Source organism: Balearica regulorum, chromosome 1 (assembly GCF_011004875.1).
Source record: "Balearica regulorum gibbericeps isolate bBalReg1 chromosome 1, bBalReg1.pri, whole genome shotgun sequence".
Taxonomy (NCBI): Eukaryota; Metazoa; Chordata; class Aves; order Gruiformes; family Gruidae; genus Balearica; species Balearica regulorum.
In genome coordinates this window covers 58,288,086-58,309,699 of record NC_046184.1, presented here as the reverse complement: position 1 = coordinate 58,309,699, position 21,614 = coordinate 58,288,086, and the positions used below count along the sequence as shown (strand labels likewise).

Sequence of the window (21,614 nt, the reverse complement as noted above, 5' to 3'; positions counted from 1 at the left end):
CAGGAGCGAGGCCGGACACGAAGGGTGGGGACGGGGACCCCCGGCTCCGGCTGGAGGCCGTGAAGGGTCAGGGGGTGCCGGTTTTTTAGATCGCTGCTTTTCTAAGGGGAATCACACTTCCAGGCAACACGTAGGCTGTGAACGTAGCGTCTGCGGCTCTCTTGCGGGCATCCACGGATGGAAGGGGGAACGCCTGCGAGGGCAGCGCGTACAGGGACTGAACGAACAGCGTATACGTTGTTTTAGATGCTAAGGGGTTGGAAAACGTGCGTGGAGGTAAAAACCAGTTCCCCCCCTTCTCTATTTCCTAGAAATCACAGGGACATCGAAAGGTTGAGCTCAAAATTGCTCTTGCCTTGCGACTCCGGGGCTGTGGAAGGTGCCCGTGGCGGGGGGGGTGACAGACAAACACGGGGTGGGTGACAGAAGGAGCAATAAAGTGCAGACAGCTTCCCAGTCAATGCCAGTAAGATCTCAAGGTGACCGGAGGGGAATAAAAGAAATAGAGGACAAGCATTTTAACAACATCAAAGTCCACCCAAAACTTTCTTGATGGGACATAGTGCAAATAGGAGAAACATTGGTCATGCTTTATAAAAGACGGGGCTAACCTTTCAGGCTGCTTGGTGCGGGACAAGAGATGAGGACAGCAGAGCTGAACTCAAAGTGTCCTTGTCCCAGGCATTCCAGGCAAGCTAATCATCCTCCCTAGAGGGAAGGGGCTCTTGTAGTGCCCTCTGGGAAACAAGTTATCTGACCTACATGGTAACAAAAAAGCAAACAAACAAAAAAAAAAGACCACCCCTCTCCACTCAGGCTTCACAACTGCCCTAACTCAACTGCAGGAGAAATACCACAAAGTTTGCCTGGAGTACCGCGTTGGGATTCAGCACACAAACCAATCTGCAAGTATACGCAACATACAGTGTCCAGGCACCAGAGAGCCTGCACCAGGCTGCCACAGGGTGCGAGCAGGTCACCTCAGAAGAGGGACGTGACATTTTAAGTTCCCCAGGCATTCCTGTGCTCTCTCTTCTTTGACCCCGGATGTCACTGCGGATATTGGTCTAAAAGATAAAACACAAACATCATCTTCAGGCAACTTTGAACTCTGCAAGGACAACGCAGGAGCATCACTGGGTTTTGGTCTCTTGCTTATCCTTCAGAGCACGCTGGTCCTCTTTGTAACAGCAAGATCTGAGCAGGTCTTTGGCAACTCACAATCAGTGGAAGGCGTGGGGATGGAAGAGGTGCATGGGACAGGGCAGAATCCTGCTGTGGATCTCTGTTACAGTATTGTCACAACAGCACCTATGGGTTTCAGTGTGGAGCGAGAAAGGTTAAAGTTCATCCTTGGCATTAACAAGATGCTGTAGCGGACGAACCGGTATCGCGTGATCTGTCAGCAGCTGGTCCTGTGACCCGTCATGACTCTCAGGGGGTCCGTTGCCCGAAAAGTCTGTGAGAGCGTAATCCTCTAGCAGGCCAGCTTCTGCTGCGTGACGCCGGAGCCCCTCGCTCCCCACAAGCCCTTGCATTCTGGCATAGCCCTGCTGACAGAAGGGAGGCAGCTTCTGACGGGTGAAGGCAAACAGGAAACACGACTCTGCGGGGGAAAGGATCAAAAAAAAAAATCAGACTCTGCAGAGAATAACTCCCATATACTCTTGAGGACTCATTTGGAACGAAAGGTAGAGAGGATGAGGGAAGATGACTGGAGTTTCCCACCCAGCACCCTGCCCTGGATGGCAGCAGAGTAATCGACTCAATACTGCAGAGCTAAGGAGATGCAGGGTGGCATCTCCAGTCTGCACTCTGAGAGGAAAAGGAGCTGGATTTCAGCCTGCAGTCCTCTGGCATCTTCTTCCTACCACAGGATCGCTTCCTTCTGTGTGCCACGTGGGGTTCCTGCAGGAGGTTCCCAGACCAGTCAGAGATCAACTCTCATATCCCAGCACTCCCATTTCCCATGGGAAAGCAATCCCATCATCAGTACATGAAAAAAGATCTCTTCACAAAGAAACATTCATATAATGGAGGAGGAAGGAAAGCTGCAGCTAGAAAAGGGATCGAACCAAACCTCATACACCCTTCCCTAAATCCGTGCGTGCCTGGGGCAGTCTCTGTCTGGTGGTGAGCAAGAGCAAAGGCTATTTGGGAACATACACACAGCACTGGCACTTTTTACCCTCTGGGGTAGTGCATGGAAGAGGTGCAACTGACGGTGAGACCACCAGCTGGCCACAGGGAGATCCCAGCTATCTGCAGAAGAGATCGCTCCTGTCACGTGTCCCTCACATCCCTCCTCCTCCTGCCACCTCCGCCCTGCGCTGAAGTTACCTGCAAAGAAGTTGCGCAGGTCAGTGCTGAGGCAGTTCTCCAAAAACCGCCTCAGCGGCAGGATGTGAGCGTTTGGGGCTGTCCAGTCTGTCAGAAAGTCCTCCACAATGTGATGGATGGCATCTGGGCGGGGGAGAGGCCAATCTGGGGGCCGAAGTCTCATCTCATGCTCTGCGAAGAGAACATTAAGGGAATCTCTCAGAATCAAAATGGCATTAAAAAGAGCTTGGGGAGTGGAAAGCAGCTATGACAGCTGTTCCAGCTTTTGTCCTGACCTTTTTAATTTCTACCTTACTTTCATTTGCAATCCCCTATGCTAGCTTTGTCCTCAACAGCCCTGCCGCTGCACAGCTGCCCCTTCTCCCTGCCCGCAGTGTTTCCCTGTCATTTCACTCCCGTTCCCCCTGGGCAGGGACTGCCAGACAGGCTGAGCTGCATTCCAAGCTTTAATGCTGCTACCCATCACGCTTCTTTCCGTGCAAGGCAGGCCGGACCCTGACCTTAGGTTTCTGGAGATGAAAATTCAGCGCACTCATTTCCCAAGGAAATCTATTCTGAGCGTGTTTGTTTGCTGCATGTAGCACTCATCTTCAAACCCTTGCCTTTGGCTGCTTCTATCACTGAACGACCCCTCGGACCCGGGCTGGCCACAGAGCGCAGCTTTCTTTTGGCAGTAACACTGAACAGCTCAGCCTCATCTGCAGGGACAATGCAAAACACACGCAGGGTGCCAGCCAAAGGGAAGCAATGCTGCTCTTTTTAGGAATGGTGAAGTTCCCAGCACACCTGTTTGTTCTTACTCTCAAATGCAAGGTCTCTGGTACCACCCTCCCCATGCTGTATTGGTCTGACCAATGGAAAATTCTTGCCAACTCCCAGCTTTCTCTTCAGCTCACACAGTGATGGCGGGCGCCCCGGAGGACGGACGTGAAGGAAATGGAGGAGAAGGCTGCACAATGCCTTCAGTATCTTCATCCCTCTCCGTTTTGCTCATATCAGATAATTAGCAGGGAGAGACAAGAAAGCTTACCTGTTGGGAGGCGTTTGTAATAGTAAATAACAGGGTGCAAAAAGTTGGACTGCCAAGCATGCTGCGCCTCTCCCACGGCTCGGTTGTAGTAGAAGACATCCTTGTCAGCCCCAGAGAAATTCCTCCCATACTCCATGATGATGACAAACAGCCCACTGGGAGCCTTTCTCCCCGTGTGCATTTCCAGCTCGGCCAGGACTCCAACTGGGTACTCTTCCAGGTATTCAAATGCTGTGGCATTCCTGTGAATTGCAACCACAACCGTCAGACTCTTCCACCAGATAAAAGCCAGCTGGGATTCCACACGCCCTCAGCTGGTCAAGGCTAAGGCCAAAGAGCCATCAGATAGTAATTATTTTTGGTCATTACAGATCTGAGCTGGACTTGATGCAGAGCTTACGAAGGCTGCAGATACTGATACAAGACCCCATTATTCTCCCAGATTGTGGGAGTCCTCTCTACAAGAGCACTGCTCAGGGAAAGCTTTTCCCTGGGGACAGCACAAGGGTACTACAGCTCTGAGCCTAGAGGGAACGTTTGGACCATTTCAGCCCTTTAAGAGAGGTAATCGGCAGAATTGGGTGTAGTGGCACCATTCGCGGCAGTGGTACAGGTTTTGAGGTGACTGCCTACATGACGGTGATGTCCTTAGGCAGCAGAGGAGCAATTTGTGAGGTGGCACCACGGGAAGCAGTGGTAAAGAAAAAGGAATGAAAGGATGGAGTGCAGTGCTGGGAATAATTACTCACTCACTCTCTCAGCAGTATGATGTCAGCCAGGACACTGAACATCTGGTAGAGGCCCGAGGCCTCATTCACCCGCTTGATGATGGAATTGGTCAGCTGTGTAATAGGGTAGACTGTGGATGGCCAGGGGACACCATGGTGACGGTTTTCCAATAGGCGGTGGACTGCACGAGCTAAGGCATCAAGAGAAACAAAGACAGCTTATTTAAAAACCCAAGCTTATCCTTTTAAGAAATCCTGTCGCTGTGCTGCAGCACACACAGATATTGGCAGGACACAATAAATAAGCTTTACAGTTCATCCATGCTCAGGATCTCCCACCCCAATCACTGGTAACTGCAGTGGAGATGCCCTCTGAAAGCTGATGTGATGCTAAGTGGTTGGTGAGGGGGCGGGGGGTCCTCAGGGATATTTCATTACTTCTGAGCAGTCCTTTAATGATAAGGATGGGCGCACACACACACAAAGACAGAAATTCTCTCTACTGCCCAAAGCCGCTGGGTTTTAACTCCACAGCACAGACCTCTCACCCGCAGCCTGTCACGAGGCAGAGCATCTGGCAGGCAGAAATCTATTGTGTTACATAAATAAGAGACAATGGGCAAGAGAAACAGAAGACAAAACAAAGACAGACAACCAAAAACTTCAGATATGACCCCGAGTCACTTCTCCTCCACTTCAGACGACACAGCTGCAGCTCGGCTGTGTTTAGTCGTTCTTACTGCCAGCACAAGACTAAGGGCGATCTCTTTCCAGCAGTAAGCTATAAATTGTTCCTTCAAAGGGAGGAACAATTCTCACCTCTGCCCTTTCTGTACACCCCAGTACTCACTTGTATACCGGAATCCATGGATAAAGCCCCCAGCAGATTTCCTGAAGTCAATAGAGTGGCTAGCAGTGCCGAGAACAAAAAGCCCCCGAGTGCCTCTGGACTCGTAACTAGGTTTGATCTGAGGATACTTCTTTTTATTCCCTTTTCCTGGCATCATTCTAAGGGATCTGATGTGCAAAAGAGAGGAGCAGGCTGTCAGGAAGGGCAGGGGTGGAAAAATAAAGTGTTTCTGATAAGGCACACATTATATTGCAGCCACTGCAAGACACTGCTTCATGCCCCCACTGCGTTCAGTGGGATTTACTACTTTCCCAAGAGCATAAAGTCAACGAGGATCTTCCAGAAGACAAAGGTGCTCATCTCAGGGTAGCTCTGGTCAAGATCAAATTCCAGCCTGAGCCACTAACAGCAAATTTTGGAAGACAGTGAAGTTAGCGGTATCGTTTTCAACTGCAGGATGTACTAGGAGACAAACTAAGGTGGAGTGAAGATTGCATCCTCAGAGAAAAAAAAGCATACAAAACCTTTCTGTAGTGATCTGTACCTGTACCATCCTCATTCAAAAAAACCCTCCTAAACAAAAAAAACATTGCTAGCCTTTCCCACGTGATCTAGCAGGTCAGGATGTTAAGTTCTAAAGGCACAAGCTTTTCCTGTCACCCAAGTCCCAACATTGCCATTTGCTCAGCCCTGCAGCTTGTGGCACACACATTCCCACTGGGATGCGGCCATAGCTGCAGGGTAAACAAAGGACTGTGCAGAACCAGGTAGCTCAAAGCACGTGGAGGTCCAGGCAATGCTGCCAGGAGAGGACCTGCCCTTCCCTTTCCTCCCTAGTCAGGCCCATCACAGTCTCTCACTCTAAATACCTGCTTCCCTGGAGATCCTGGTTCCCCCTCACCTGTTGTAGATAGAGAAGTCAAACTTCCAGCCCAGGCAGCGGATGACACGGTCATAAGGTGCACGGGTGGCAAAGTTATCCAGTTCGTCCTGCGGGAGGGTGATAGAGTTGATGCCTGCACTGGTGTTTCTGTTCTCCAGGTAGAACCGCAGCGTGATGTGCAGCTTCCCCTTCTCATCCTTGACGATAGCCAGATCTTCCAGGTCACCCTCCAGGAGCCCATCCAGAGATTTCAGCTGGTAGGTGTCCAGCAGACCGTTGTTAATTGCTCTACCAAAAAAAAAAAAGGGAAACCTAAGAAGGGAGGAGAGGTAGGATCCACAGTTCAGTCTCAGCTTGTGGAAATGGGATGCTTTTACCAGGCATCCCACACTCCCCATCAGTGCAAAGGTTATCCCCAGAGCCTCAGGGTTCACAGGAACAGCACAGGTAGCACAGCCTCGCTGCCCTTGCAGGATGTAATCAACCTCTCAGCTCTCCTCCTTGACTGCAAGCAAGGGAACAACTTGGGAGTCAGCCTTTTTTAATGATACAGTTTCCAAGGGGACATTTTCCTATTTCACACAAGCCCTGAAGAGTTCTCATCAAGCTCCTGCCTTCAGCAACTTCAACCTGGATAGCTTTAAACCAAGGACCTCAAGACAGAAGGCCCCATGTTTCCTCTGTGACCCCCAGAACTACAGCGCCTCCTGTGCCAGCCCTGTTCGTCGCCTGGGCAAGAAGCGCTTCTCCTTGTTTGTACTCTGGCTGTGTTAGGAAGAGGAAGAAGAGGAGTTTCCTACCTCAGATCCCCGACGTAGTGGGTGGCCCACGAGAGACGTACGCGGGACCGGCTCACCATGTGAATGAAATTCGTGACACCCAGAATGTTCTCTGCCGTCTCAAAGGCTGAGTTCCCTCGGCCCAAGATCAACACAGTTTGGCCAGCAAAATCCTCTGGGTTGATGGACACAGTCTCGTAACCCTCAACGTATTCTGAGCCAGGAAAGTTTACCACATTGGGGACCCACGTGCCAGTGGCGACCAACAAAGAGCTGCAAAAACAAGGATAGTGCTAGGGAATGCAGGAATTATGGGTATGAGGATATTGCTCCATCTCATCACTCCTCCTGCTGTGGAAGACAGCTGTGATGTGCTGCCTCCAGCCATGCTGGAGCAGCTGCACAGGTCATGGTTTCAAGAGAAAACTCTCCCCAGCTTCATCTAATGACCTGCTCCTCTCCTCCCTATCCTCAGGCCAACAAAGATGACTAGGAACATCATCATACATAGCAAAAGGTCAATGCGGGTGCTGTACATATAAGCTCCACTTATTTCCTAAGTCTCCCTCAGTTTTTTGTGAGTGTGCGAGTGCTGCTCATATGTACTCACATATTGTAATACCAAAGTGTTTCACAAGTTGATTATATAAAAATATAAAAAATTATAAAAATTACTTTGATTTAAAATTTGTGTTGCCTTTTAATACAGCAGGAAAAGTCATTTTAAAAGGGATAGAAAATGTTTTCAATATTTTAAAATGTAACTCCTAGTTATAAAAACATGTTAGCAAATACTTTTAGTGTTAAGAATTACTGTAAGTACAGTAATTTTTTTTATATCTCTCCCTAAGAGTTTTTACTTGAATCTTAGGGAAATTTTTGCCACATAGATGGAAACACCAGGCAGCTGAGACTCGCAGCACTGCCTGCTGTCCCAGCCTTGCTCACACAGCTCCCGAGAGCAACTTGCTTGCAGTGCGTGGGTGTCCGGGATTGCCTTCTGTCCCCTCCAAGCTTGCCAGCCAGCGCACCTCCAAGTGACAGCCAGTGTGACCTGCTGTCATAGAGCTGAGGTTCTCAGGAGAGGTGAGAAATATACTCCGTATGTTCACACGAGTAGCTTCTAGACGGTTTTTAGGAATATAGCTCAGTGGCAATGCAAGATACACAGGCATGAGTATGACAAGGGGAAGGGGAATTCAGGGACCATCAGCCTTAAGGGTTATTCCTCACAGTTGGCTCCCTCTGTTGCAACAGCCCCACTTTTCTCTGGTTCCCTCCTGCCGGCTCTGTACTAACCCAGGGCTTCAGTTGGCTGGGATATACTTTTAATTACTGATTCTTCTAAGCGAGTGTGGGTTACCAGAGATGAGGTGTCACTGCACTGTCTCACCTGAGTTTGTAATAAAGGCAGCAGTGGCTACAAGTACGACTAAGGTGTTGGGTTCTTTTCCACAGAGAGCAATTATATAGTGATAAAACATATCAAGCATGGAAGTTGCAGTGATGCCAATCGCAGCCAGTCTGGGTCTGCCCTGCCAGGTCCTCAGCCATCCAAGGGACAACGTGGCTCACGAAAGGCAATGCCTTCCCAAGAGCAGTTATTCCACCCGCCCACCCCGCCTGCTGATCCCTGCAAAATGTTTTTCCTTGTGATGGTGGTTAAGCTTTGGTGATGGTGGTCAAGTCTCCAAGAGGCTGTGAAACCTTCATCCTTGGAGATACTCATGCCTCAGTTAGGTGAGGCTCTGAGCAACCTCACATCGCTGGTCCTGCTTTGGGCAGGGGACTTAGATGAAATGACCTTCACAGGTCTCTTCCAACCTAATTTATTCTGTGATTTTGTGACTTCGAAGATACCTGTGGTGTAGCTAGCCCCGGATACGCTCATTACCTGCACTTGTAGTTCTGCCTGTCTTGGTCAGTCAGGAGGAAGTAGTGGCCGTTCCAGGCCTGCTCATCCCTCTCCAGTGTCACATGGATGATGGCCGTGTTGTACTGAACCCGCAGCTTCAGCAGGGAAGCAAAGTCCTCCAGGTAACGCACCATTGCGTCAGCATTGGGGAAGAAGTCACGGGAGTAGCGTCGGAAAAGCAGCCGGTGGTCGTGGCTAAGAAGTGAGTTCCAGTCATGGCGGAGATTGAACTCGTCATTGGATTTGCCCGTGTACTGCTTGTTGATACTGATGAGCTTGCGGTGGCGAGGGTAGAGGGCGAAGAAGCTGCCGGGCGCGTGGCTCCGCTCAAAAATGATGTAATCCCGGCCAGCTTGCTGGAGGAAATACGCTGCCTGCAAGCCTGAGGGGCCAGCCCCAATGATGCAGTAGTCGTGGTAGCGAAAAGCTGCACCGCTCACCGCACACAGGCTGCCGGCATACAAGGCCAGCCCCAGGAGCGTCCTGCAGACCACTGGGGCCATGGCCAGGCCGCGACAGCCACCCCTACAGGGGAGAGGACCGGAGGGGCGTCACCCAGGGGGGCAAGCAGAGGCCTCCCTGCAAGACACCCCCAGCCTGGCGCGGCCCTACCCGCCCTCTAACAAAGCCCGACCGCCATGATACACCCACCACCCCTCAAGGCCCCAAAGCCAGGGTGAGGGTGTTGAGGTGGGGCCCTGCTCCCTGCTAGCCAATAGCAAAATGGGTCCCAGGCTCTCCAGCCAATGGGCACACAGGGCCCCCCACCGGAGCCAATGGCAGATGGCATGGGGGCAGCGGGCGGGAAGGCGGGGCAGTACCTGTGGGCTAACGGCTGAAAGACCCTACAGTGCCTCTGCACCGCAAGAGCCAATAGGAAAGAGAGGCGCAAGCCCATCAGCCAATGAGAGATGGGGTGCCCCGCGCTGCCCTCGCTCCCCCGCCAATAGGGACCGGTCTCGGCCCCGCTGCCCCCGCCCCCGCCCAATGGCGTGCGGCACGTGGCCATCACCTCCGAAGCGCCGCGCGTGACGCGCGGCGCACCTGGCGCGCGGGGCCGCCGCGAGCCGGCCGGACCCGTCCCGCCAACAGCCGCACCTGCACCATAGAGCTCGCGCCGGTCCGCTCCTCCCGCTCGGCGCCCGCCGCACGCGCCGGGGGAAAGGGGGGTGTCGGGGGCGGGAGGGGCGGGGGGGGGGGGGGGCAGCGCGGCCGCCCGCCGAGGGGTGGGTGAGGGGGAGGTGCGCGCCCCGCGCAGAGCCACCGCCCCGCGTCACGTGACGCGGCCGCCGCTTCCCGCCGGCACCATGGCGCCGCCGCGCGCGTACCACGTGCTCGCGGGGGGGGCGGAGCCGGACCCTTAAAGGCACAGGCTGTGGCTTCTCGCGCCGGCGCCCAGCCCCTCCCCCCGCCGCTCTCCCGCCCCCGGCCGCCTCAGCCCCGTACCGGGGGAGAGAACCCGAACCCAGGCACACACAACACATCAGCGTCACTCAACAAACGTCACTTTATTCCGCTTTGTTTCCCCCCTCGTGATTTATTTGCAGAACAGGCCCTTGCCTGAGGGCGGGGCTCAGCTCTCCTCCTCTGAAAGGGAAGAGAAACAGCGATGAACGAATGCGGGGGGGGGGGGGAAGGAACCCACCAAAGCCAACCCCCCCGAGGAACAAGAACCACCGCAGCGTGCCCGTCCCCACCAAACCCGCCCCTCAGCCAAGAACACGCACACGGCCTTTGGAATTACACCATTTACGCGCTCGAGCAAGTTACGTGGCGACCTAAAATTTCCGTAATAAAAAAACCAGAGCAGCCAGGCAAAGTTTACAGCTTAAGAAAAAAAATCTGGAAGATGTTTTGCCAGGTCGGACGGTTTCGCACCGCTGACAGAGCGCTCACAGATGACGCGTCGGGGATCACAGATGGTTTTAGGCGGCGAAGCGAGACGGCGGGTGTGCACAGCAGCACCCACCACCCACCCTCCCAGACTGACCAACTAGTGATTGCTCAACTACAACATTCACCTTCTAAAAGCCTTTGCTGAGTTACCTCAATCAGGCTAGGTCACCACGCATTTTAAATGTGTCACTCCCATTTCTAAAACTGTAGTGAAAAATAACCCCAGCACCCCCCCCCCCCCAAATCCCGGTGCCGTTGAATGAAGGGCTCCTTGGGAAGCTCCACTTTCCCACTCTGTGCTCTGGACCTGGCTCCTCTCCCCTACCCCTGCTAAAATCGGCTCAGTATCCATGCCGAGGCACAATATCTGCATTTCTAACTTGCTGCTCTTTTTGCTTCCAACGGAGCACTCCCAACATCATTCACACCTCTCCCACCACCGAGTCCCACCCTTGAGACCACACGTTCTCCAGCCTCGCTCCTCTCATCACTGCGCTCGTCAGATCTCATCCTTTAGATCCCGTTTTGTCACAAGCCACCTCTTTTCATCCAGATCAGCAGATCACTTAAAAGCATAAATCACCAAGTACACTACAAACCTTCCTCTTCCTCTTCTTCCTCCTCATCCTCCTCATCTTCATCAGAGCTGAAGGTGCCATCAGGCAAGCTGTAGATCCGGATCACCTGCTTGTTGGGGTCTTTGAGGATGAGGTACTTCCCCTCATCAAGTTTCATGCAGATGTCGATGACACATCGCAGGATGCCCCAGGCGTTCTCGATGCTCAGGTTGATCTGGCTGGCAAACTCATTTGGCTTGAACTGCTGCGTGCCCAGGATCACGTGGCGGGCAGAGTCCTTCACGTGGTAACGGGATACATACCTAGGAGGGGGTAAGAAGAAACCAGAGGGTTATCAAGAGATTAAGCCCAACCATCAGAGAACCACCACCAAGAAAAGCAGCGTGATCATCTTAGTTTTGTTTTCTAGGCTGAAAAATCCCAACACTCCAACACTGAAAGCTCAGAGGATCTCCTCGCTATGAGCTGTCAGTCAGTAACATACCACTGCCCCAAACTGGATAGGCAGGTACACAAGACAGAGAATTAGTCCCACAGATAAAAATTAAGCAATAGCACAATTAGCAGGGAGTTTGGACTTAAAACAGATGCAAATGCATCAGTCCCATACCCAAGGGCAGAACCCAGCACTGCAGAACCACCAGAACCGAGTTAGTAAATGCCTCTTGTTCATCATCCACAGCACAGACTCAGATTTTTAAGCCGATGGTTCAAGAAGGGCTACAGTGATACCTCCCCTCCACCCAATTTCTCACTAACGGGGCACTGAAGATCTCGATCAAATTCCTGACAGGCGGTACAGTCACCGCATTTATTTCCCTCGTTGGCAATCTCGGCAAGCAGGCCGAGCACCACAGAGGCCGCTTGCCCATCATGCGCATGGTGTCAGGAGGTCGGTCACAGCAGGGGTGCATCGGCCGGACGCTGCGGGGAAGTGGCTTACAGCAAGGCTGGCGCGCTCACCACAAGCTTTCCCTGCTTTGCCACTCAAACCATGGCGTGATCTCCCGATTACGCATTCCACCAATGGTTCACTTTGACATATATTGCGCTAAACCACGGAAAACACACCTGAAAGATGTTTGGTGTGAAAACCCTGTCTTACCCGAGCTTAAGATATTCCGATCCAGCCAGCAGCGCACAACAGGTCCAGCGGGCTAATTTGTAGCTGTTGTTTTTCAGCTCCGTGGCAATCACGGCTCCTCTCTGAGAGTCAAGCTTCTGGCGCCAGTCTACTCCATTGCAATACTGAGAGGAGAATCAAAACTAGAGTCAACTCAACAAGGCAGCAGCAGTTGCCTCTTCAGCCATCTTGACATCATGTAGGGAAGTTTCTTCTATCTACCTTATGATATCATATGAGGGAAAGTGAAGAGCACCTCACAGAGAACGCCCTTGCACAGGAAAGGGAGAAACGCAAACAGCGGGGATTGGCCAACGTTTGTGGTGCTGGTTACGAAGGGAAGTCTGTGAGGGAAGAGTTCACGAGGGAAGCATGGGAACAGGTCTGGGGACGAGAACAGGGTTCAAACCAGCTACCTCACATCTAGGGGAGAATCTCATCAGCACTGCTTGGCCACCAAAGTTCTACTCCTTTGGTGGAATGTAAGCACCCGGGGAACACCACCAGATGTTTGTCTCATCTTGCCTGCTGTACCTGGCGTGTCAGGCAGCAGTGAAGCACTTAGAGCTAGCTTTGGGATCTCGTCCTTCCTCACCCTGGAATCCCACTCGTTCAGTGTTTTGATGTTGATGAACGACACTTCTCCATTAGCTCCTGTCATCACGCCATCATGTTCACAGCGGACAATGAGATCTATGTCATCTCCCAGCTTCCACCTTCGGTACCTGCCAACAAATAATCCAGCGGGTTATCTCTGACCCTTGTTCTCTTCCAGATCCATCCAAGTACTCAGCAAAATCCTTTCTCCCTCTATCTGTTCACCGTGAGGACATCCAGCAATCCCTCTCATGGTAAAGCTTCTATCAATAACGCTCCTGACACATTTTGCCTCGCATCACGCTGACATCCTGCGCCCTTGCCAAACCTGGGCATCAGACAGATCGACATACCTGTACGCAACAGAGGCTACTTCGTTTTTATCCATGTCATCCTCCACAAAGGGGTTTGGGTTGGGAAACTTGTACTTCTCCTTTCCCTGCAGAAGAAAACAGAAGGGCATGTTAGGACAAAATCCTGAGGGAGCTCTCCCCTACTGGATAAATATTCTCTTATAACAACAGCAACCACTTTCCCCTATATAGAAAAAGGCTGAGTTATTAAGACAGCTGATGAGAAGCCCTGCATTCACAAGTCACTTTGTGGAAAGCGTTACTTCTGTTGGCACTTCAGCTTCGCTAACTGTACTCAGAAGCCTGCCTGCTTCACTAACGGGAGTGGGATTTCCGCTTTGTGGAATAAAGGTGAAAATCTTTCTACAACAAAGTCACACTGCTCACCAGAAGCAATCCCAACTCTCAAAACTGAAAGAACATCAGTGTAAAGAACCTCTGTCAATTAAAACGCTTCTGTGTTGTATGAAACCAGCCTTAGTGAAGCCTCTTCCTGAGGCTCTCCAAAACACAGACCCTACTACCCAGGACTACCTGTCCTTACCATCCTCAGACACTGCTGGGAGAAGTTATGATTGATGTAGGTAGCTTCCATGGCAAGGTTGCGTGGAGAATTAAAGGAGTTGCCCTCTTCCTGTGGTGGTTCATTGGCTGTTTCACTCACTGTCAGGAGGTCTGGGAAGAAAACCAGACGCAAGTGGTTATACTCGGGAAGTAACTCTGTCAGCTTCAGCGAGTCTCTCGCTCCACGTTGGAGCAGATCAATACTGAAGTTACCCCCACAGCCAGCAAGGGTACTGCAGTAATCAGGTTGTTCCAGGGGTCTCAGTCTGGACATTGAGACATAGAATGAACTCAAGAAAAAAAAAAAAAGAAAAAAGCATAAAAGAAAATTAGACCCTTTAGCTACTGTAACAGAAATTTCTTTCAGGCTTTTTCCTCACCAAAATCTGAGTTGTCCCTCTTGTCAAAGAAAAGCTTGGATCCAACTCTCTGGACAATGATGTCCCAGGAATAGACGGAGCGAGTGCAGCTCATCAGCGTGGCCAGGATGGCATCTGTGGCAAACACATTCCCTTGGGTCTTTGCCAGCTACGGACACAGGAGGAGGAGAAAACTGTGTTTCAGCAACAAGAAGCATCACCCCTTCCCTTCCCCAGCCAAGAGCAGAAGCGTTAGCAAACACCATCATGAATTTCTCCTCCCACGCTGAGGAAGCCAGGCTGGCAGGTACATCACTGACTGCTAGACAAAACGTGAGGTACTACCCAGCAATCCCGGCTCACCCTCACCCAAACAAGGAAAAAGTAAGAAACCCACTACAAAATGTAGTCTGTTGGGAAGATTTGGTTCCTTATTGCTGATCGGGTCAAAGAGAGAAATCTCTGAGCGTTCCTCATCTCCAAAAGAAACCTCAAGAACCACGTCTCTGACATAGAAGTTTCTTTCCCAACACAGCTCAAGTACTGGCCTGCTCGCCTTTCCAGAATTACAGCTTTTCCTTGGCCAGTATTCCTAGTTTTGCATGAATCTAGCTCTGCCTTGGACCCATGAAAAATAATGACATCAGCTAGCTTTTACTTTCTTCTTTGCACACGTAGAGATCTGGAATTTTTCTGCCCTTAACTTTGGTCTGATGGTGACAGCGGATCTGTAACAGCAGCACAGTCTGAGAAACACACTATTGGGTTTTACAAACCAGTAGACATACCTTTCGGATAACTGGGTCATCAGTAGTAGTGACGGTATGGAAGATGCGCTTAATGCTCCTCAGTAGCTTCTCATTCCTTGTTGTAATGCGGTCGAAGGCTTTGTCATAGTATTCTAGGGCTCCACAGCACTCTCTGCAGAGGTAAGAGGATCATCTTCATAGCCCCCCCTACAGATAACCACCACCCACGGACCACAGAGGACAGAGAGGCCTGTTGGGTGTTCCGTTACTTCCCCCTGCTTTGGGCACCTCAATGAGAACACTGGGACCAGGCCAGGAGACCCTTGCCCTCCTGCGTTCCAAAAATCCAGTCAGTTCAGGAAGCAAGCTAACTGCTGTTTTAGGAACTCACATGTCCTGTGGCTCTGACACCTCCAGGTAGCGCATCTTCATCAGCCGAGGGAAATCCATCTCTTCTTTCACCTCCCAATCACTGCGAACCTCAACAGAGGAGTCACGAGGCTTCTGCTGTGCGGCCAGAGGTAGGACAGAGAGACAGAGAAACAGAGACACAGCACATCAGGACTTGTGCAAGAGGAGCTGCCCCGTGAGCACAGCCAGAGAAACCAAACCATCACAGGGAGCAGAAAGCTTGTTTACCTGTGATTTTTGGTCCCATTTCTGCCTCACTCCAAACTGCTTCTGAAACTTCTTTTGTAGGCGCAAACGATCTCTAAAATGACAAATACGTGAAAAGCCATGAACAGAAGTTCTCAATCACTACGTGCCACAACCGTTCTACGCTTCCAAATTACCACCAGAGGAGCAGTGCTTTTAGGCACCGAGCCACTGAAACATTTGCTGAGCTGTCTGTTGATCAAGATGCTCGAGGCGTTAAAAGTTCTGTTCTCTACTCTGAGCGGCTCTTTAAATATTTTTACCTCCAAAGACCGCAACACAGTTTTCAGAAAGGGTATATTCTGCTTTAATATGTCATATTTACTTTCTAAACACAATTCAAAAATTCTTCTAAATTCTTAGACAGCCATTTGAAACCCATGTTTATAACTACTGGTGACATCAGCAGAACATCGGACTTGAAATATCCTGAAATTCCTCTTTTCTGGCTGTTCGCTCTAGTGGGTTCTGTTATAGTAACTAAACAAATTTATCAACAGTATGTTCACACTCCAACCCAAGTACGGTACGCTTGTATCTGCGGCCTTACCTCTCCTTCTGCTTGGCACTCTTTGGCAGCGTCTGCATGCTGAACTGTAGCATGTTCCGACGGTCCTTGTCTCTCCGAAGGTTCCTCTGCAGAAATAAAGGAAGGAAAGAAAAAAAAAAAAAAAGAAAAAAAAAAGAACAAAAAAAGAACATTTTAGTTGAAAAATAATTCCGTGCTGCTGAAGCTCTCCTTTGAGCCTGTTCCTGAAAACACGTTACCTGTGCAAATCGCATACGATTCCTCTGGTATGCTGTTTTCTGCGTTCGTGCTGTATCCACCAGCTGGAAGCTTGTCTCATCCTCCTCATGGAAATAAGCATATTGACTTCCGCCACCAAACTGTGACGAGTACTTGTCTGGAAATATAAGAAAGCATCTTGACACCAAGCTTCTAGGAAAAAAACCCTGACACTTTGCCCCTTTCTCCCCAAAATTCCCTCCAACTGCCTTCACCTAAGTCTGATGCATAAATTGGGACTCTTGCCTTATGCCAGCACGTTTCCCCCCGCCCCCCCCCAAGCCTCCCTGAGAAGCCCCAGTCACAGGGCAGTACAAAAACCAGGAGTATGCCCTAAGGACAGGGAGAGCCCCATGGAGCTTCACAACTGAAGAAGCCTCTTGCTGAGGTGTGCAGGTAACCACCAGAGTGGGTGTGAGACATGAAAGCAGGAATGACGCTCAAAGAAAACTTTGTAGGAGAGAAGCCAGAGGAGCAGCCACCAGACAACACGTACTTGTGTATCTTTTATCCTGATACGTGGCTCCTGTCCAATCAGCCACCTAAGGACAAGCATAAACAGTCAAAATAAGTGACTATTAACCTGACAGATTCCCCCCCACCTCTGACTTTATATAGGCAGGACTTAAAGCAGCAAAAGCAAATACTGCTGCACGCTCCAGAACGAATTCTTTCAACTCCCAACTCCGCTCGCCAGCCCTGCTAATTGTTCACAACCATGCTAAGTGTTAGAATACGCTGCAAATGGTGTCAGAAGAGCAACCGCGGTAGTGAGAAGCGAAAAGCCGTGGCGGCGTGCAGAGGCGGGATGTCAGAAGGGCTCGCTCGGCAGCAGCCCCACCGGCCATGGCACGACTAAGTACCTTTCCCAGGCGGTCTCCTTTACTGAAGGGCTGGTAGGGCATGTCCTTGAACTGCTCGGGCACGGCGCAAGGGCCCCAGCCGGAGGGGTTGTCCTGGATCACAGGTGTCACAAACTTCGCCATTTTTTAAACTTCTACAGCGGAAAAAAATGAAAACAAACAAAGCCCAAGCTCTCAGTTGCCGCTCGGTGAGCCCCGCCGGAGGCCGTGACGCCCGCTGCCGTGGGGCACCGGGGACCGCGGCCTTCACCCCGGCACAGGCCAAGGCGCGGTGCCACGACGAAGGGCGGGGAGTGCGGGGAGGCGACCTCCGCCAGACGGGCTCCCAGCGAGGGGAGCGGCCGGGGTGGGGGTGCGGGGAGTCCCGGTCGCCGCTGGCACTGTGTGTGCGGGGGGGGAGGGGCGAGGACCCGGCCACACCGGAACCGGTGGCAGCGCCGGGGCGGGGCCGGGGGTCCCGATACCCGCGAGCAGGTGCCGGTAGGACAAGGGGGCCGGCACCGGGGCGGCCTCGACGCCCCTCTCACCTGCGCGGCCCCGTCACGGCCCCGATGGCGGCGGATACGGCGGCGGCGGCGGCGGGCGAGGGAAGAGGGCTCGCGCAACCCCGGCCCGCCCTTTGCGCGTCAGCGCCGCGCGACAGCAGCGCCGCCGAGCGCCGCTGTCGTAAAAAAAAAAAGCCACGGGGGAGCGGAGCGCGGCTGCCGTAAAGCGCCTCCCTTCCAGAGAACGCAGCACGTCACGGCCATAGAGCTGCAGGGGGAACCGGGCTAGAAAAGCCGCGGCGCGCGGCAGGTGGACGCGAGCGCCCCTGTGGCGCATTCCGCCAGCGGCCCGGCGGGCTGCGGGGCCTCCGCGGGGCCTCCGCGCGGCCTCCGCGCCTCCGGCATCCGCCGCGGCCGGAGTTCCCTCCCGTGTCCGGCCTCGTAGCCGAGGGCGTCGAGGCCGCCTGTCGCCGCTGCTGAGGGGCCGCGGGGGGCCCGCACGCTCCGTGAAGCTGCGTCCTGTGTGACGTGTGCCCAGTGGAGTTGGTCTGTCACCGGCTTTGTCGTGTCTTCTGCCATGACGGCGTCGTTTTCCAAAATCTCCCTCCTTCCTAATGACCGCTTAGTAACAAAAATGAGTAGGAGTGAGAAAGGAGTGATGTTAATGATGGTAAATTTGCCCTATCGATTAAAAAGCTTGGGTTTGGCTTTTTAAGTAGAAGAGCCGGGGGTGACACATGACAAAACTGTTCAGTTCGTACAGGGCTGTCACAAAGAGGAAGAAAACATTATTTTCCCTGTCTCCTGAAAGCACGGCAGCTCCAACAAACAATGGTGAGGTGTCAGAAACATCTTCTCCCGTGGTAATGATGATTAAACTTACTAGAAATGTGGAACTTCTCTTAGCAGAAATAATTAAGCCTGCAGTAGGCAAATGACTGTTGGAAATGGTTTGGGTGTAATTGACTTGCCTGATAGCAGCGGGATGGGATAAGTTGTCCAACAAACTTCCTCCTCCTGTTTAATCTCATGAAGATAACTTGGGCTTCATGACCATACAAGGGACTGCCCAATCTCAAGAATTTTTTTTTTTCCCCCCTTTGGAAGAACTTGAATTGAAATTATTTGGCCTAAAATAATGTATTGGAAGAATACTGATCTTCAGCTTAGTCAAATGAAGACTTCAATTACAAGCATGTAGTCGCCCATCTGGGTGTGTCAGGTTGTTCTACAGACATGAGATGGAATTATTGTGAAGTCTGGTAGGTAAATTCCTGTTCCCACCCATAAAAATGGAGATAGAAGTTGAGAGATTTATGACTTTGATAGAGAACAGACTTACAGAGATCTGAACAAGAAGTATATCAATAAAGCCATGTGTCAGGACAGGAACCATGACTTAATGCTGTGCCTCCTAATTTTCTCTCACACACAGCCTCTTGCAATAAAAATATATCCCAAACTATGCAATGGTTTTGTAGAAAAACAGATACCTTTCAGGTTGTAGCTGTGTGATCATTCAACCGACTGTGTGGTTTAGATGTTCTTATGAAACGCCTGACTTAGGTAAAGATGTGCGAAGAATGGGAATTGCAGTTGCCTTTGCTGTGTTCACAATGTGGTGTTCAGGGTTTTGCATTGTCCCTGATCGCTTTCCTTGACCTGCTGGAGGGGAGACCTAGGGCTGGAAGTTCGGATTCAGCCCTGTGGCCTCTCTAGGACACCCTGAACCAGTCATTTAATACAGCTTGTGCCTCGGATCCCTGTCTCTGCAATTGGGATTGTGTTTCTTCTCAGGGAGTGAGGGCAATAAATCATTAAATCTCAGGTGTTCACATGCCAGCGTGATTGAAATTTTCTCTACCCCTAAAAAGAGCAGGATCCAGTTTACAGATCTCTTCAGCTCACAGGCTAAAAACTCTTTTGAGAATTTTAGTGGGTATCTTTTACCTAAGAAGTGTCTAGATCAATATTTTCCAGGCAGAGAGGTGTGCATTTTCTCCTTTATTTACCGCTTGTAATTCCTCCTTGAAAAAGAACTGAAGCTGCAGCAGTCTCTGCTTTGCCAAGACACCCTGCCATTAATCAGGAGTGGGATTATTAAAGCGCTTTTCCCCGCCAGCGAAAAAATCCACTTATAGAAATACAGTTTATAAAATACAATTTGTAACTGTCTCACCTAAACAGCCTTTTTGGAGACAAACATCATTAGTGCTGGAACTGCCTCACCGATCGCTGGCGGTGGCTCTGTGTGATCCCAGCTCCAGGTAACCCCCGCAGCGCCCGTCCCTCACCCTCCCCAGCCGGGGCAGCTGGTGGAAGGAGTTGCTATGCTCATGTCCTGCTTAGGAGATGGTGATAAAAGGAGCAAGAAATCCTGAAAAGAAAACCAGACTAAGGAATGAATAAGAGAAGCAATGATAAACAGACTAATAAAATGAAAGCCCTTCTTTTCCACGGCTTCTTCTTCACTCCCGAGCCTGTGTGAGGTGCTTAAAAGAGAATATAACACTGCTGCTGTCTCCCAGAGATGATAGGTCCTGTGCAGTTTGGGCTTAGCCCATCCAGACTACCTTTTCTGGGGACAGGGTTGGGTATAGGCATGGGTCAGAGGAGAGAGCATGCATAGGGAGTGCCCAGTGCAGGATAAATGCTCCTCCGGGCATGGACATAACCTTCCAGTTTCTTAAAAATGGGAAGAAAGGTTCTAAGAAAAAAAATCCAATCTTGAAGCAGGTGAGATTTGCTGTCACGTTTAGCTCACATTTACTAGGAGAGGGGAGGGAGTGGGTCTGTCTCACTTCCCGCTTTCCGTCTCCTGTGCCGTGCCCCGCCGGGACCCCGCAGCCGCGTGCACCTCTCGTCCCATCTTGCCGACCCCACGCACCGCTGCCGCAAATGGTTCCACCGCCCGGCCTCTAGCTTTCGTTAAAGGCACGTGAGATAGATCGTTTCCTAGAAAAGTACTCAAAATACACTTGCTTGCAATCATTTGATCCTCAATCCATAATTTCAGTTCATCAGTTAATTAATCACTTAATCAGTTAATAAGGCTAATCACTCTTCCCTGGAAGATGCTTATGAGAACAGCCAAGATAAATTGCTCCCATCTGGTTTTCCGTTCTTGTCTCCCACTTCTCCGTTTTTGGGCTGTGTGCTGGTGTTAGCAGATCCCTAAAAGAGGGGCTCGTTCCAGCGCCGTGGCTGTTCCAGTCCAAAACCTTCACCGCCATCAGTCTCCACCGTGGTTTGGGACTTGTTGGAGAGCTGTCGCTCTGCGAGTTGGCTCTGTGTTGAGCGGCAGCCTCCTCCTGCAGCTTGGGGAGTGTTACCAGGGGTTTGCCAGGTTTAAATGAGGGAAGGCAAGTCCAAACGCCCAACCCGTTAGGGGCCTTTCCTAGAAAATAGATCACCTCTGCCTTGACTGAAGATGCCTTGGAAAGCCTTAAGACAGGGATTGCTTTCCAGCTTGCGTGACTGTACTTCCACTCAAAGAGGCAGCTGAGGATTGGAAGACTAATGTTCACATTAAAACACTGTTTTGTAGTAGTTCCTATTCTCATTCTTGTAATAAATGCATCAAAAATAGCCAGTTGTGGGGTTTTTTCCTCACTAAACACCAAACTCTCCATATGCCTGTGCCATATGCTTAGTCTCCACTGCCCCACGCTTCTTGACAAACCCAGAAACCAAGGGAAATAGTCCCCAGCCTTAACGCCTTCCCCCTGCGGAAAAGCCTGACGTTTGCTCACCTTTTCAGGTCAGACCCTTCTTCCGAAGTTATCGTCATTATCTTTAAAGCAGCTAAACTCACTTCTGGCTCCTGGGCTTTCATTGTAACCAACCTTGGCCATATATGAACTGGCTTCTGCCACAGGCTGGTGTTCACAGGCTGGGAAGCCCTCTGTCCTTCCCTGGCCTTCCCCTTTGCATCCCATCTTTCCCGTTGCCCTCTTTCATGGGCCCTCTCAGTCTGCTGTTCTCCCAGGCCAGGTGCTTCGCTGCGACGTGTGGCCTCCTTTCCAGCGCCTTCATCCCTCTCCTGGGTGCCCTGGAGGCTGCACTATAAACCTGCCCT

General features: G+C 51.3%; 2 protein-coding genes across 5 annotated transcripts; both read right to left on the bottom strand.

Moving 5' to 3' along the window:
• Window positions 1-516: 516 nt before the first annotated feature.
• Window positions 517-9,798, bottom strand: FOXRED2 (FAD dependent oxidoreductase domain containing 2). 2 transcript variants are annotated; one of them, XM_075753423.1, is made up of 9 exons: window positions 9,624-9,798; window positions 8,505-9,050; window positions 6,632-6,883; window positions 5,850-6,119; window positions 4,949-5,115; window positions 4,124-4,289; window positions 3,371-3,612; window positions 2,341-2,511; window positions 517-1,606 (listed from the first exon to the last, which is right to left on the bottom strand). In XM_075753423.1, the coding sequence occupies exons 2-9, from the start codon at window positions 9,026-9,028 to the stop codon at window positions 1,341-1,343; spliced, it is 2,058 nt and encodes a 685-aa protein (XP_075609538.1). In that variant the 5' UTR covers window positions 9,029-9,050; window positions 9,624-9,798; the 3' UTR covers window positions 517-1,340. The 2 variants fall into 2 exon arrangements, with proteins under 2 accessions (XP_075609538.1, XP_075609546.1); XM_075753431.1 differs by having other exon boundaries at window positions 9,570-9,693.
• A 215-nt stretch (window positions 9,799-10,013) lies between these two features.
• Window positions 10,014-17,723, bottom strand: EIF3D (eukaryotic translation initiation factor 3 subunit D). Of its 3 annotated transcripts, none has more exons than XM_075753391.1 (15): window positions 17,579-17,723; window positions 17,052-17,185; window positions 16,685-16,730; window positions 16,170-16,306; window positions 15,952-16,037; window positions 15,384-15,456; window positions 15,136-15,251; window positions 14,784-14,916; window positions 14,017-14,164; window positions 13,617-13,747; window positions 13,073-13,158; window positions 12,718-12,847; window positions 12,105-12,247; window positions 11,021-11,301; window positions 10,014-10,112 (listed from the first exon to the last, which is right to left on the bottom strand). In XM_075753391.1, the coding sequence occupies exons 2-15, from the start codon at window positions 17,172-17,174 to the stop codon at window positions 10,099-10,101; spliced, it is 1,647 nt and encodes a 548-aa protein (XP_075609506.1). In that variant the 5' UTR covers window positions 17,175-17,185; window positions 17,579-17,723; the 3' UTR covers window positions 10,014-10,098. The 3 variants fall into 3 exon arrangements, with proteins under 3 accessions (XP_075609506.1, XP_075609524.1, XP_075609515.1); XM_075753409.1 differs by having other exon boundaries at window positions 15,136-15,248; window positions 17,579-17,719; XM_075753400.1 differs by lacking the exon at window positions 17,579-17,723 and adding an exon at window positions 17,360-17,382.
• Window positions 17,724-21,614: the final 3,891 nt, after the last annotated feature.

What these genes read in the sequence shown, in the direction of transcription:
- FOXRED2 (XM_075753423.1), bottom strand. Translation starts at nt 9,028, where the DNA reads ATGGCCCCAGTGGTCTGCAGGACGCTCCTGGGGCTGGCCTTGTATGCC. An exon ending in GACTTCTCTATCTACAACAG is followed by an intron (nt 5,116 to 5,849) that starts GTGAGGGGGAAC and finishes TTTGCACATCAG; the next exon opens with ATCCCTTAGAATGATGCCAG. An exon ending in CCATGGATTCCGGTATACAA is followed by an intron (nt 4,290 to 4,948) that starts GTGAGTACTGGG and finishes TTGATGCCTTAG; the next exon opens with CTCGTGCAGTCCACCGCCTA.
- EIF3D (XM_075753391.1), bottom strand. Translation starts at nt 17,174, where the DNA reads ATGGCGAAGTTTGTGACACCTGTGATCCAGGACAACCCCTCCGGCTGG. An exon ending in GTGTCAGAGCCACAGGACAT is followed by an intron (nt 14,917 to 15,135) that starts GTGAGTTCCTAA and finishes TTACCTCTGCAG; the next exon opens with AGAGTGCTGTGGAGCCCTAG. An exon ending in TGAACGAGTGGGATTCCAGG is followed by an intron (nt 12,248 to 12,717) that starts GTGAGGAAGGAC and finishes TTCTCCTCTCAG; the next exon opens with TATTGCAATGGAGTAGACTG.